At 53.9% G+C, this 15,520-nt stretch overlaps 1 protein-coding gene across 3 annotated transcripts; it reads right to left on the bottom strand.

The window, feature by feature from the left end:
- Positions 1-6,976: 6,976 nt before the first annotated feature.
- Positions 6,977-14,992, bottom strand: LDLRAD1 (low density lipoprotein receptor class A domain containing 1). Of its 3 annotated transcripts, XM_045895417.1 has the most exons (6): positions 14,841-14,992; positions 14,240-14,298; positions 12,191-12,309; positions 10,128-10,265; positions 8,254-8,382; positions 6,977-7,125 (listed from the first exon to the last, which is right to left on the bottom strand). In XM_045895417.1, exons 1-6 carry the CDS (start codon positions 14,859-14,861, stop codon positions 6,977-6,979), a joined length of 615 nt encoding a protein of 204 aa, XP_045751373.1. In that variant the 5' UTR covers positions 14,862-14,992. The 3 variants fall into 3 exon arrangements, with proteins under 3 accessions (XP_045751373.1, XP_045751375.1, XP_045751376.1); XM_045895419.1 differs by lacking the exon at positions 12,191-12,309 and having other exon boundaries at positions 14,247-14,298; XM_045895420.1 differs by lacking the exons at positions 10,128-10,265; positions 12,191-12,309 and having other exon boundaries at positions 14,247-14,298.
- Positions 14,993-15,520: the final 528 nt, after the last annotated feature.

Below are 15,520 nucleotides of genomic sequence, written 5' to 3'. Positions count from 1 at the left end.
TCTATAGAAATTGGCAAACTGACTCTAAAATTCATATGGAAATGGAAAGGACCTAGATAGAATACCCAAAAAACACCTTTGAGAAAGAACAAAGTAGGAAGACTAATACTGTCTGATTTCAGGGCTTCTTATAAAGCAACAGGAATCAAGACAGTATGGTATTGGCATCAAGGCCGACAAATAGATCAGTGGAACAAATAGACCACAAATATATAGATTACAGATACAAAGGCAATCCAGTAGAGAAAGGATTGTCTTTCCAACAAATTGGCGTTGGAACAATACCATGTGCGAAAACAAAACAGAAAGAATGTTGGTTTATTCCTTGCACTATGTACAAAAATTAACTCAAAGTGGATCAGAGACCTAACTAGAAAACCAAAACTAGAGGGAGACAAACCATAAGAGACTCTTAATCTCAGGAAACAAACTGAGGGTTGCTGGAGTGGAGGGGGATGGGAGGGATGGGGTGGCTGGGTGATGGACGTTGGGGAGGCTATGTGCTATGGTGAGCACTGTGAATTGTGTAAGAGTGATGAATCACAGACCTGCACTCCTGAAACAAATAATACATTATATGTTAATTAAAAAGAAAAAAAAGAAAAACCAAAACTAGAAACCTTCTAGAACACATAGGATAAAAATCTTTGTGACCTAAGGCTAGGCAATTATTTCATATATACAGCACCAAAAGCATGATCCATAAAAGAAAAAAATCTGATAAATTGAACTTCATCAAAACAAAAAACGTCTGCTCTTGGAAAGACACTGTTAAAAGAATGAAGTGACAAATCACGGACTGGGAGAAATATTTGCAAATCACACCTCTAATAAAGGGTGTGTATTCAGAGTATATAAAAAAACTGTCGGAGCACCTGGGCAGCTCAGTTGTTAAGCATCTGCCTTCGGCTCAGGTCATGATCCCAGGGTCCTGGGATCGAGCCCTGCATCCGGCTCCCTGTTCAGCAGGAAGCCTGCTTCTCCCTCTCCCACTCCCCCTGCTTGTGTCCCTTCTCTCACTGTCTCTCTCTGTCAAATAAATAAAATTAAGATTTTATTTATTTGACAGAAAGACCACAAGCAGAGGGAGAGGGAGAAGCAGGCTCCCCACTGAGCAGGGAGCCTGATTCAGGACTCGATCCCAGGACCCTGAGATCATGACCTGAGCTGAAGGCAGCCGCTTAACCGACTGAGCCACCTAGGCATCCCAAATAAATAAAATCTTAAAAAAAAAAACTGTCAAAATCCAGTAATGAAAAAATAAACAATCAAAAAGAAAAAAGAAATAAAATAAAACGGGTAAGAGATCTGACGAACCCTTCACCAAGGAACAAATATAGACGGCAACGATGCATAAGAAAAGATGCTCAACATCATTAGTCGTTAAGGAAATGCAACATAAAGTCACATTGAGATTCTACCACACACCTATTAGAATAGTTAAAATGAGGGGCACCTGGCTGGCTCAGTCAGAGGAGCATACAACTCTTGATCTCAGAGCCGTGAGTTTGAGCCCCACATTGGGGGTAGGGATTACTTAAATAAGTAAAAAACTTAAAAAAAAAAAAAAAAGAATAGCTAAAATGAAAAAGGCTGACCACAGCAAGTGTTGGCAAAGATATAGAGCAATAGAACTCTCATATTTCAATGGTGAATGCAAAATGAAACAACTGCTTTGGAAAACAAGCAGTTTCATAAAAAGGTAAACATACACCGACCACATCCAGCCATTTTACTCCTAGGTATTACCCCAAGATAAATGAAAATATTATGTCCATATAAAGATTTGTCCATAAATGATCGTAGCTGCTTTATTTGCAAGAGCCAAAATTGGGAATAATCCAAAATCCATTAGCAAATGAATGCGTAAGTGAAGAGTGCCTGAACTATCAGGCAGGCTACCACATGGTAAGTCTCATAATAGTTATTCGGAGTGAAAGAAGCCAGCCGGACAAAAAGGTTGTATACCATATGATTTTATTCATATGACATTCTAAAGAAGTACAGATTATACTGAAGAAAGAAAATCACTGGCTGCCTGAGTATGAGGGGGAGACTTGGGGAGGGGTAAGGCAAAAGGATTACAGAGGAGCACAAGGACACTTGAGGGTGGATGAATATGTTCACTATCTTAATTGTCATAGTTTCGTGGGTGTATACATATGTCAAACTTATGAAAGTATATACTTAAAGTATGTGTAACTTATTGTAGGGCAATTATACCTCAATAAAGCTGTTTTTAGAAACTCATGGAACTTAAGGGACCCTGGGTGGCTCAGTCGGTTAAGTGTGTCCGATTCTTGGTTTTGGCTCAGGTCATGATCTCATGGGTCGTGGGATCGAGCCCTGTGCCCAGATCCCCACTCAGCGGGGAGTCTGCTTTAGATTCTCTCCCCCTGCCCTTCCCCCTGCACGTGTGTGCTCTCTCCCCCTCACTCTCTTTAAAATAAATAAATCAATCTTAAAAAAAAACCTCATTGACCTTAAGTACATATACTTAAGATCTATGCATTTACTGTATGTAAATTATACCTTACTAAATTATTTTTTAAAAAGAGGATTCAGAGAAATCTCTTCTACCTTGACCTGGAGTTGCTCAGTGGCCCTCAGAATCCCAGTGATGGCCACCAGACAGTGCCACTTTGAGCTGGTCCTGGTGTCCCCTTGTCTTAAGCGTGGCTGGGCTATGTGTTTCTCCCCAGTTCCAGCCATCTGTGGTTCGGTGAGTCTAAGGATGAACAGAGAGTCCTAAGCAAACAGTGACCTCAGAGGGTTAAACCAGACCAGATTTCTAGTCCAAACCCTGGGGTGAAGGCTGAGCCTCTTTAAATTCCATTCATCTATCCCTGCGTGTTTGCACAGCAAAGAACCCGTTGTGCTCGGAGTACCGATCTCAGAGACGGAGGGGAGGCCAGGGAAGCTGGGAGATGGCAAATATTGATGCTGGCTGCCTGGGTTCTCCATGCAGGCTGTTGCATTCAATCCCCTCCACCCCCACCCCACCGCAACCAGCCCCGCTCTGCTGATGAGAACCAGGGGAGGGGCCTGGCTGGCTGCCCTGGGCTCTGTGTCTTTCTGGACCTGGCTTATGGAGGATTGTTCAGGAGGTTGCTGTGCACCTGCTTCTTTCTGAAAGGAAGAACTGATAAACGAGAAAAGAGCAAACGCCATTCTGCCAGCGCCAGCCACCTCCCGTTTACAGGCTGCTGCTCCCTGGCCTGGGCTCCGGCTTTCTCGTCCAGGGAATCCGGGCTGCAAAAGAGCGAGACATCAGGGAGGGGCTGTGGCAGGCTCTGGATTTGGGCCTGTCCAGGTTCGATCCTGGCTCTGTGGTCTCAGGCAAGCAGCTTCGTCTCTCTATGCCTCTGTCAAGTGTGACTAACCAAACCAGGTGCCTGGGATGGTTGTGTATATTAGGGAAAATGAGATACAAGAGACAAGACATATATAAGGTGGTGAGAGTGCTTGGCATGTACTCAGTGCTGGCTAAATACTGCCTTTTAATATTCATTAAAGCCCTTGGCGCAGTGCTTGGCACTCCCCTTTCTTCTGCTTAAAGCTTTAATGTTTCCAAGTGGCGTTCACATTCTGGATCTCACTTTTTCTTCTCAATGAGCCCGCAAGATAGTTTGCTGATGACATCGTTCTTCCTGACGCCCGGAAGAGAGCCTTCTTAGCAGCCCCTCCTCAGAAGGGAAGAATCAAATGTGTTCCTCCTGCTGCAGACCTCTGCCAGCATCACGTAGCGTGCAGAGTCAAGTTCATTCCCTGCAGCCCAGCATCAGAGGCTCTTCCTCACCCTGAAGCCATGGGGTACTGTTTCACATTCCCTCGGCTCCCAGCCGCCCTCCCTGCACTCTTCAGCCTGGGCTGCCCTGGGCCTGCTTCCCACTGGGCTCCATCATGGCCCTGCGTGGGCATCACCGCCACCAGAAGCTTCCCAGACCTCCCGAAGCAGCGTCCAACAGCGGACTGCCGCAGCTGAGCCCCCAGACTCCTGGCTCTGCCCCCAGCCAGTCATGCACACTTCAGAAGGTGCTGGCCTCTCTACGTGTGTGCAAACGGTTACCCGCCTCGGAGCACTGTTGTGAGAATGGAGGGTAAAGCTCTTACTGAGCACAGTGCCTGGGGTCCTAGTAAACGCTCAGCAGGGGCCAACTATGTGCAACTCTGTGCACCTGGGAATCTGGCTTGTAGGTCCTGCCCTGCTACGGACACGCTGAGTGGACCGGGACAAGTTTGTTCCAGCCTTGCTTCTCCGTCCTGTAAAATGAAGCATCTTAACCCCTAGGGGCCCGTGGGTGGGTTTGGTTGGGAGGGGAGGGTAAAATGACGGGCAACCAATGGCGCCCGTGCCTCGGGCACTTTTCTGAAAAGAGACACTAAAGAAGCCCGGGACTGGAGGAGCACTGGGGCCAGCTGCCTCTCCCTGGCAGGGCCCATCTGCAGCACCAGCAGGAAGCGTTTTCCTGGCGGGAACCGGGCACTCTCCGGCTGCCCGAACCTCTGAGGCTGACCGGTATGAGCATACGAGGGGCACATTCCCATAGCCCCCTCCCAGCAACCTTGTTTTCAACAACTAGTGCTCAGGGCGTGGGGAACACGTCCCATCTGAGTGCTGGAATGAGCCTCTGGACCTTTTCTTGTTCCTCGGGGACCAGCTCAGCCCTTTATTCCCCTGGAGACTGGCATCCTGTTGGAGAAAGCGCACCCAGGGCGGGAGGACTGGTGCTCCTTCTTGGGTCTGGACTCCTCCACCTCCCCCTTCCCCCTCTTCCCTCCCCGCCCCCTGCTCCCTAAAGTCCCTGTGTTCCACCAGTAAGTAGCCTTTGACTACCCCCTCTGCCCACTTGGTCCAGGTGCTGGCATCTTTCTTAGACTAGTGTAATTAAAGCTCACTGTAGGTCCAGGATGCTTCCTTGCTCATTGCCCCTGATGATGCCCACTGCCCTTAGGAGGAGGTGTGACAGGCTGTGCCCTGCAGGATCACATCCTGGTTCACCTCCTCACCTCATCTCCTACTGTCTCCTACCCCCAGCCGATGCTTTGGCTACTTTGGCCTGCTGCACATTCCTGGGTTGAGCTATACCCAGTCACACCCCCATATCTGCATTCACATCGGCCCCTCAGTGGGGAATGAATGGCCTTCTCCTCCACCCCTACCCCTGGAAATTCTCCTACCCTCCGGAGCCAGCCCAAGGCATCAGAACTGACGATGCCCTGAGCGAACCCCAAGTGCCTCACTTGGGCTGCAGTTGGAGGGAACCTTAGCCACGGGTGACTGTCCCTCAGCCAGGATCCCTGAGGTACCTTGTCCCAGGAGCTGGTCCTCAGGTCATCAGGCTCAGGGACGGGATTGTGTCCTCACTCCCCAAAGGCACCTCGTTGGTGGCCTCAGCCCAGCATTCCTGCTACCCCACCCATCCTCTATGTGTGAGGGGCCTCCTCCATGAGACCTTGTGCTCCTTGTGTGCTGGGATCCAGGTCTCTTTGCTCCTGGGTGCCTGGCATTGCCTTGGCCCAGAGCAGGTGCATGGAGGCTGCTCAGTGAGGAAAAGAATGAACTAGAGCTCAACAGTCTCTCAGATGCTTATGTTCAATTCAAATCTCACCAAAGACTGCTGTATTTTGTTAATTTTCAATGGCGATATATCTGTCTTCCTCAATAAGAACTCTCCTTTTGGCCAGATTCCAAATTCTAAGTCTCTTTTTCAGAATAGGGGTGGACCACATTCTGACCTTCAAATTTTTTTAAAAATTTTTAAAGATTTTTTATTTTCACATTTTTATTTTTATTTTATTTTTTAAAGATTTATTTATTTGTGGGCAGAGGGAGAGAGAGAATTTAAACAGACTCCACACTCAGTGCAGAGCCCAACGCAGGACTTGATCTCACAACCCTGAGATCATGACCTGAGTAGAAACCAAGAGTCAGACGCTCAACCCACCCAGGTGCCCCCCAAATTACTTTTTTTAAATACCCCACAGAAATTCTGTTCCTGGCCAAGGTATGATCCCACTGGGAGCAGAAAAGGCTTCGGAGCTGGGACACTAGAGACTGTGCTTGAGTTCCAGTTCCGGCACTGACTTTGTTGTATGACCTGGGCAAGTCATTTCTTCTTCTGGACCTCGGTTTCCTCATCTGTTTAAGGGGGATACCCATCCTTGCCTGTCTGGCTATTGTGAAACCGGAAAGTATTCAGATAAATGGCTCATTCACTCAGGCTTCCGGGACCAAAATACAGTCCCTCCCTCAGGAAGTCTGGGCTGTTTGGCTGGGCAGCTGGTCATGGGGTGTAGGGTGGGGAGTGGCAGGGTGAAGAATGGGATGGACAGAAGGGCTGTGAGGAGCCCCTCAAGCTGCTCTTTCTCCTGACCTTCTATTCTCCAGCTCAGAGCCTCCCGGGATGGCTTCCCATGGGCAGGATGGCAGGTACCCTGCCTCGTGTGCAATCTCCTCTGATCGATCAGCAGGGCCTACTAGGATCACTGAGTGGAGAAAAATGCTAAGGCTGCATGTGAACCCAGCAATATCTGTCTTGGGTACCCAAGGAGGCAGAAAGTGGCATCCACTTCACATATATGTGCCATCCATAAGAGCTGAACTCCTTGGCTTGGTTTTATCTTTTCTCTAAGGGGTGACAGGGTCAGGATCTGGAGCCTGTCTTGGGGCAGAGGAACAGCTTTCTTCTGTGTGGCCCCACAGACATGCCTAAAATCATGAACGCGGATCCCTTTCCTCTTTGTCAGGAGTGGTCTGACCTGGTAGTGAGCCCCTGACACTGGAGGCATTCAAGGATAGGCTGAACAACTTGAAAGCAGTAGAGGCGATTCTTATTCAGAGACACTGGTGCGCGGATCCCACTCGATGATCTTGAAGCCTCCTTCTTGCCCTCGAGTTCTTGCATTCGATGCTCATGTGAAGCCTTATCAGTGCCTTTCCACCCTGCCTCGCACTCTGGCCGGGGGGCCCCACTCAGGGTCCAGGACAGGAGTACTCATCGGACCAGTCGGAGCAGTGCTGCACGAGGTCACGGCAGAGGCTCCTGGGGATGCAGCCGCAGTACCCGAAGACGGTGGAGGGGCAGCGCCACCAGCCCGGGCCACAGGGCGGGCATGCGGTCACTGTGGGCACAGCGGAAGGGGCGCTGCTGTGGCCGGAACAGCCCTGGCTCCCACGGCCCCACCCCGTCAGACATGGCTTGACTGTATTCCTTATGCCCCTGTGGCAGAGAGAATCTAGACTCCCCAGATCACAGGCTGTGTGACCGTAAGCAAGTCTCTCACCCTGCCTGGGCCTCGGTTTCCTCCTCGGCTCAAGGTTGTTATTAAGGAAGATAAGCCAAGGGCCAGGCACACAGCCAGTGTTCGGATATTAAGGGGAGCATATTTTCCTCCCTCCCTCACCCTGACTCAGCCACACCAGCCGACTTATGACAGGCTCCCTGAGGATGCCTCACGGACTTCCCTCCTTTGCTCTGTACCCTGGGCCCCCACTGTGCTTTCCTGCACGCTCAGCTTCTGCCTGTTGAAACCTGTCCCCTCTCTAAAGCCTGCTTGAATACCGCGTCTTCTGAGAAGACTCCCTTGATTCTTACCTGCACCCCTCCCCTCAAAAAACCCCTCTCTAGGTCCCCAGCACGTCCTTTTGGCCTCAGCATGATGTTAGTCCTGGGGGTCAGACACATGTTTGATTCCCTTCTGGCACCAGGCACTGCACATTTGTTGATTGAACAATGGGGAAGGAATTGAAAGGAAAGTCTGGGGCAGTGAAAGAGCGCCAGACTTGGAGTCAGGAGACCTGGGTTTACATTCCTGCTCCTTTCCTATCCCTTCTTCTATGAAGTCCCTTCTCTGCTCTGGCATCAGTTCACCTACATATAAGTTTGGGGCTAGTGATTCCTGCCCTGCTTTCCTCACAGGATGGTTGGGAGGTGCAGAGGAGAGGAGGGAAACCCATGCTGAAATCCCAGTTTGGCCTTGTACGTACTCCTTGCATGACCATCTGGTCCCTGGTTTCTTCATCCGTGCCCTTGAAGGTAGGTGCCCCACCCCAGAAGAATAAGCCTCCAGAAGAAGCCACTTGGAGAGGTAGCGAGCCCTCCACCACTGGAGGCATTCAAACAGCAGTGGAAAACTTCGTGGAATGCAAGAAGGGGAGGCAGGGGAACCTCTGAGATTCTCTGGTCAAGCTCTGCCCTTTGGCCACTGCCTAGCCCCCTGCCCCAGCCTAGCCTGTGCCCAGACCCATACCTGGGCTCAGTTCATCTGAGCAGTCCCCGCAGTTGTTGACCCCATCACACTTTTGGTCTGAGTAGATCCAGGAAGACGGGTTTCCACAGCGGGCGACGAGGAAGCTGGGGAGGCTCTGGGGCATGTCCCCTACAGTGGCACAGATGAAGCAGGGGGAAGTCCACATCTGGCCTCCAGACGTCTATCTGGAGGTGGACTGTCCTGGCCACCCCCAAACCTGGGCTCACAAGGAGAAAGGCACAGGAGAAGGTTTCCTGGGGAGGAGGCCAAGTCAAGGGGAGAGGAGGATTCTTTCCCTGTCTGCCCAACAAGATGGCCAGAGAGCGGCATCTCCCTCGTTCATTCCCGGCTTAGCTCTGGGGCATGCCCGCCTCACACCATTGCTTGCACTATTCCTTCCTCCAGAAACGTCCTTTCCAACACCTCTCCAAAGCCATTCCACTTTCAAGGCCAGGCTCAAGTTCCTTCACCTCCAGGAAACCTCCTCCAACAGGAATGTAACAAGAATAAATGTGAAGTCTTGCATTTGGGCGCCAGAATGCAGAGGATGTGGGTTCACAAACTTTGTGAGAGAGGGAGTCAGGGCACTGTTCTTGAAAGTGGGTTCTGTGTTAGGCAGTGGCGCGAAGGGGCTACCAAAAAAGAACACAAACTCAGGCCACAGGACGAGAGGCCTTTGGGAGGAGAAAAGCCTTTGTTCTTTGGACTAGCCAGGGCCGGCCAGAAATGTCATGGATACTTCTAGAGCCCGACCCAAGAGGGGGACAAGGGCAGCTGGTGTGTGTCCTGTGGTGTGCTGGTGGAGTGGAGAAAACCAGCCCCGAGGGGCATGACCGTAGGAGTGTGGAGTGTGGCCCTGGGAAGGGGATACTCACAGCGGGCAAGAAAGCAATTTTCAAATCCATGCAGTGCCCCCATCATGGGAGATAGATTCAAATGTGGTTCAGATGAGGGAACAGAGTTGGAACCAATCAAGGATGCTACAGGGGGACAGCTCTAAACTCAGTCCACGGGAGACACTCCCGTGAAAACCATGTGATGAGGGGAGCAGCTGCCTCAGGCTGTAGTGAGCCCCCCATCCCAGGAGTATGCAAGCAGAGGCTAGGTGGGTTTGTTAGGAGACAATCTGGGCATGAGCTGTGACATGCACTAGATGACCTTTGACTTCTCTTCTAGTCTAGAAGGTCCATGATGCAGTGACGCTTCCCCCCTCCACTCTCCCACCCCACCCACTCCAACTCCCCAGACTCTCTCCCTCCTACATGGAAAATGCCTAGTCCACGTAGCCAGGGCTTTTCTCTCCTGGGCACTGTCAGGTCTCTAAGGTCTGGGACCCATTCAGTCACTCATTCATTCATTCACTCATTCATTCATTCTTTCATTCACTTCTTCCATCGTCCGTTCAGGGAATCATCTCAGAGACTCCTCTGCCAGGCACAGAGGCCCCCAGGTCAAGCAGGCCAGGCCCACCCTCGAGGGGTTCACAGTCTGATGGGGGTGGCAAATGTGCCAATGTGAGTCGGGCTGGGGCACAGGGAAGCAGAGGGGCTATGGGAGCCCCGAGGAGGGACCTTGACCTACTTGGAGAGTCAGGGAAGGCTTCCGGGTGGAGTTAATACGTGAACTCTGCCTCGAAAGATGAATACGGGTTCTCTAGGGGGGGAGATGCGCAGAGTGGAGGCCTTCCTAGTCTGGGCACGTATGTGTGCCTGCGCCTGGGGCGGGCTGAGGACCCGTGGGATGGGAAGGCATCTGGTTTGTCTGGGGACACTAGAGCTTTAGTGTGGCTGCAGGGAGAACTGGAGTGGGGGGCAACCCCGAACAGGCCCTGGAAGAGTCCACTTGGGGCAGGGCAGGACTGAGCAGGTACTCACGGCACATGGCCTCGTCCTCGTCCTCGCCGTGGGCACAGGTGCGGACGCCGTCACAGACCCTGCTGGCGGGGATGCAACTCCTCCGGTCGTGGCACAGGAAGCCCGTCCTATTCGTCAGCGTCACACAGGTCTGGGCCCCTGAGTTGGCAGGGGGAGACCGCAGAGGGTCAAGAGTGGTGCTCACAAGTTCCTGTAACTCGGCCGCACACTGAGCTGGCCCGAGGGGCTGGGGAGGCCAGGAGGATACTGGGCTGGGTCCAAGCCCCCGCTCTACCGTTTGCTGACTGCGTGACCTTGGGCAGGTGCCTTGACCTCTCTGAGCCTCAGATTTCTTGTTTGTACAATGGGGACCAGAGCACACACCCCACAGGACTGCTGGGGAGCTTACATACAAGCTTTTGTGTGAATGACCTAGAACACAGAAAGTGCAGAGTAACTCACGGTTCCCTCCTTTACTGAGAACTTATTGACAGTCTTCCAGAAGCTCCTGAGGACAGGGCTCCAGTCAATGCAGTGGTTTTAATAATGGTGGAGTTCCTGGTGCCAGGTCAGCTTGTCGGAAGCAATCTATTGGGGCGGGCTGGGGACCCTTATGCCACAATCCGGACATCGGGGCACAACTTTACAGGCTGCAGAGCACTTTGACATTTGTATTCTGTTTCCCCAAATAGCTCTGGGAGGTGTCATCCTTAGCCCCATTTTATAGATGAGAAAAGTAGGGCTCAGAGAGGTGCAAGGCCCAGTCACACAGCTAATAGCCCGGCCCGCTGACCCTGCTCTTCCCCGAGGCTGGGGCTGGCTCCCCAGTGTCCAGGAATGGTGGGCAGCTGAGCGTCTTCCCTTCCATCCCACTGGGGGGACACCCGCCCCCGGGCTGCACTGAAGAATTAAAGGAGAGAAAATGGCAGACAAGGTGGGGAGGTCACCCTGGCCCCCCGGCTGTGCATGCCGGCTGGAGACGGGCTCAGGCCTGTGCAGGTGTGTTTGGGCGCCCACGAACCGCCTCCCACCTCCCGGAGCGGTTTCGGCTGGGGCGAAGGGGGCTGAGTCTCAGAGACATCCCCGCTGTCACACATACATACACACTGACACGCATGCACATGCACAGACGTGCACACTCATGCACACGGATACACACTCTCGCACAGACAGCTATGCACACACAGACGTGCACACACACTCACGGGCACACGTGTGTGTGCACATGGGCCCATGAGTGCGACTCCTCACGTGTTCACTTCACTCGGTGCCCATGTTCTTGCACAAGGGGGTAGAGTACTGTGGATTTTACCCCTTGCTTCCCCTTGTCCCTTTCTACCCCCCACCTGGCTACAGAGCCATCTCTCAGGAAGGACACCCCACCCCCAGCTGAAGCCCCTGCCCGTGGCGCTCTGGATGGTGACCCTTCCCCAGTACAGCCTTTGAGGCCCTGGGCACCCGCCCTGCCCACTGCTCTGGCCCTCGGAGCCACTGGCCTCCTGTGTCTCTTCCTCACGTTTCCTCCCACCCTCGGGACTCTGCACCTGGCCTTCCCTGTGCCTGGAGGCTTTTCCTGCCACCCCGCCACTAACCACTGCCCACCTTTTCTTTATGGCCCCTCTTCCTTTCATTTCTCAAGCTGCCCACCTGACTCCTAGCCTGGGTCAGAGCCCCTGTTCAAGACTCGCAGAGCCCCTATTAACCCCGCCTTAATGGACTTCTTTGATTAATGTCCATTAACCTCCAAACTATTAGTTCCATGAGGCAGGGCTGCAGGGATGGACCAGACACGGCCCTGTCCTCTGGTGGAGGCAGACACACAGATGGACGGCACCCCCCAGGAAGTGTGGGGGCCGTGGGGCCAAGGCACGCCGCCCAGCCTAGGGGTCAGGGAAGGGTTCCTGAGGAAGGTGACATCAGAGCTGGGTCCTCTCGATAACTCGTATTGCAGATGTGCAAATGGCAGCTCAGAGTCCTGGATGTGTCTCATCATGGAGAAGCCAGCAGTGTTAGGCTTCCTTATCACTCTGTGGTCCCCATCCCCTCCTAGCAAGCCCGGCCCACCCTCTCTGGACCACACTGACCTGGTGTGCGCGGTGGGAGTCCAAGGATGGTGACCAGGGCGATCAGGGCTGCAAGGGTCACCAGCAGGAGCAGCAAGAAGGCCGAGAGACAGGCGCCCCGGCGTGAGCAGCAGAGCGGGCTGCAGCCTACATGCAGGGTGGGAAACCAGTGGCCACCAGGGATCCCCCTTGCTCACCCCTACAGATGTGCCTCCCCACCTGCGGGGTTGGGGGCAGGAAGGCCACCTTGGAGGAGGGGGCTCCTGAGCCTTCCATGATGCTCTTGGTTCTGCCTGTGGGCCCACCTCCGCCAAGCACCCGTCCCTCGCCCGGGCCAGTGGCTGGTGAGTAGCAGTCGGGATGAGCGTCCGAGTCCCTGCATCATGGCCCTCACCCCGCTGTCCTCCTTCGAGGACTTCTCCTCAGGAGGCCAGGAGAAATGGACACCTGCTTAGTGAGCTGCTGCCTGGAGAAAAACTAAAGCAGGCCCTAGGTAGCAATTGCTTTTGCTTTTCAAAAACAACCTTTATTTTATAGACGAGGAAACTGAGGCTCAGAGAAGAAAAGGTCCAGATCACCTCGTGCAGAGCTGGGACACGAGTCAACGCCAAAAGCTTTGAACGATGCCAACTGACCGTCCAGTCTGGAACCAGCTGATGCTGGTTGGACCCCCAGCTGGATCACACTGAGAAGTCACTTTATTTCTCCACGTCTGTTTCCTCATGTGGAAAGGCGGGGCGGGGTGGGTGGGTCATAATATCTACCTTAGGGTTGTTGAGAGGACCAAGCTAAGCTAGCGAACCGGTTGGAACAGTGCTTGGCACATAGTCAGTGCTCTAAAGGTTTCAGCTAGTAGGCTGCGGGTGCCGGAGGGAGGGGCGCCGGGAGCCAGGGTGGGATTCCCACAGGCAGGGCAGGGAGGGTGCCAGGGGAAGGCATTCCAGGGACAGTGAGTAGGAGCGAAGGCCTGGCGCAAGGGTGTGGGGAACTGAGCCAAAAACCCGCCACGCCCACAGGGCTGCTGGTGGCTCCCTGGTCGGTGAACACAGGGCCAACTCAGGTAACCAGGGAGACAGCGTGGAGCCCAGGCATTCAAGCAGCTGCTCCTCAAATATTTGTGCAGCACAGGCTGTGGGGTGAGGGGGAGGGGAGGGTCCCAGGGGGGACCTGAGACAGGACTGGCAGCACCGGGCCCGGGCCCACGAAGACGTCGCTCTTTGGAGCTCAGAAGCCCTTTGGCGCCGGCCCTCCCTGGACAGATGGGGGAAGGAGGATATTTGTCCCACAGCCATGCCCAGCAGGGAGCTGTGAATGAGCACACAGGCACTTTGCCCCCAGAGGAACCCCAGCTTGAATTTGAGCTCCATCTACCTCTCCCACCTCCCAACTGCACGGTATCCCAGTTTGGCCAAGCTCCCCAAACTCCCTTAGCCTCAGCTGCCTCCTCTGTTATTGTCTCCAAATAGGACCCCTTCTCAGAGCTGTCCCGGGGACTGCAAGAGGCCATATGCTGCCCGGCACAGACTAGGGCGGGGTGGGGGGGTGGAGGTGGGTGTTGATCCTTTGTAGCTGATATTATTTTTATCTACCTCTGATTCTCTTTCCTCATTGGCAAATGTGGGCCACGACAGGGCATACAGTAGATGCTCAATAAATGTGTGTTCCTTCCTTTATTGCATAAAGGCAAAGCAACCTGTCCTGGGTGCATGGCGAGTCAGTGGTACACAGTAGGTGCTCACTAAGTGTGTGATCCTGCCTACTTGATCCCTCAGAGGGACAGAGAATGGCCCGGGTCACCCACCAAGTCAGGGAATTGGCCCCCGAGCTCTTTAGGTCATCGTGGAAACTGTATGGGGTGTGTGGGAGGCTGCACAGAGAGGTGCTCAACAAGTGCAGGGAGCGAAAGAAGCCCCCTCTTAAGCAGGTGACTGTCAGCCCGGCGGCCAGGAAGCTGGGAGCAGACGATGTCAGTGTGGAGGCAGAGGTCTGAGGGACAGTGGGGGCCTTAGGGAGCCCTGTTCATGCCTCTGTAGCGGCCCCGCCTCAAGGGAGCCCCCCGGGGGGCTCTGCCCCTTACCTTCCCCTCCAGGGAGGGCTTTGGCTCCAGCAGCACTGTCATTGCCGTCTCCCTGCCCAAGAGAACAGAGGGAGGGGTGGGCTGAGGTGGGCCGAGGGCCGGCCTCCGGGAGCCAGACAGAAGGCGTCTTCCGAAAGGTCGAGAAGAGCCTGGCGTGGAATCATGGGCCGCACGCCTGCCAGTGTGCTGCGCGCCTCAAGCCCACCACGCCCGCCTGACGATTGCACCCCTTCGCCTGGACCGTGTCCTCTGCCCGCAGTGCCCTTCTCCCCACTGTCCACTTGGCAAACTTTCATCCTCCAACCCTGCTCAGGCTCATCCTTGGAGGGGCTTTCCTTGATGACGCCTCCCTTAGTGCTGACCGCTCCCTCCCCTGGCCCCCTGTCCACCTGGCTCTCTGGCCCCCTTCCAGCGCTCGCCCCCCCGAAGAACTATGCGGCCGGTTCACCTGCTGGGTCCCCTACAACCTGGGAGGGAGCCTCCAGAGCGGGGGAGACCTGGGCCACCTCAGCGCCTCCCCTTTTTACTTAAGCCCACTCTTTGGCCCAGGGTTGGCTCCCCCAGGTCGGGGAGCCATTTTAAAGCAGCTCTTACCTGGGGGAAGATTTTGTTCATGTCTCTGGCCTCCAGCTCCCAGCTCCAGCCTCCTGGCACTGGGGAGCCCTGTGCAGAGAACGCGGCACAGGTTCCTGCCCCGTCACCAGGGGCAGCCTGGCGGAGGGAGGACAGCAGGCCTGGCCTGGCCACACCCTCCCTGCGGGCAGTCCCCTCCCAGGCTCCTGCCTGGCCCTTCCCCTCCGCCCTCTGATGGAGCACTCCAAGGTGGGAATCGTCCTGCCCACATTACCGACAAAGAGCCTGAGGTTCAGAGAGGAAGAAATTGCCCCTAGGTCACACAGTAGGGAGGGGGAAGTGGGGTTCGGATCTGCTTTTTCCTCCACACCAGTGGTGAGACCGGGGGCTCTCAGACCCCTCAGCTGCATGAAGATCCAGGCAGAAATATGGAGAATTAATGTTTTAGTGGCTAAAAAACAGGAATCATTTTCTTATTGTTCTATTCAATTTAATAGGTAATCTATGTGGAGAGAATATGCATTTTCCACTACAATTAAAAAGCAAATATAATTTTAAATTATTTTCTTTTAAAAAGTGGCCATGTGCCTTTTCATCTTTCCGGAGATGGTGCCCGTGGTGGGGAAGGGGCGGGCGGGTTGCTCACCTGAATAACCCTTGCTACCCACCCCACAGGTGGCAGCCTCATCCCACTGCTGAGG

Source organism: Mirounga angustirostris, unplaced genomic scaffold, assembly GCF_029215605.1.
Source record: "Mirounga angustirostris isolate CCGP_5_RB_7025 unplaced genomic scaffold, mMirAng1.0.hap1 SCAF_4, whole genome shotgun sequence".
Taxonomy (NCBI): domain Eukaryota; kingdom Metazoa; phylum Chordata; class Mammalia; order Carnivora; family Phocidae; genus Mirounga; species Mirounga angustirostris.
The sequence above is the reverse complement of the archived record's forward strand: the minus strand, read 5'-3'. Positions and strand labels throughout refer to the sequence as shown.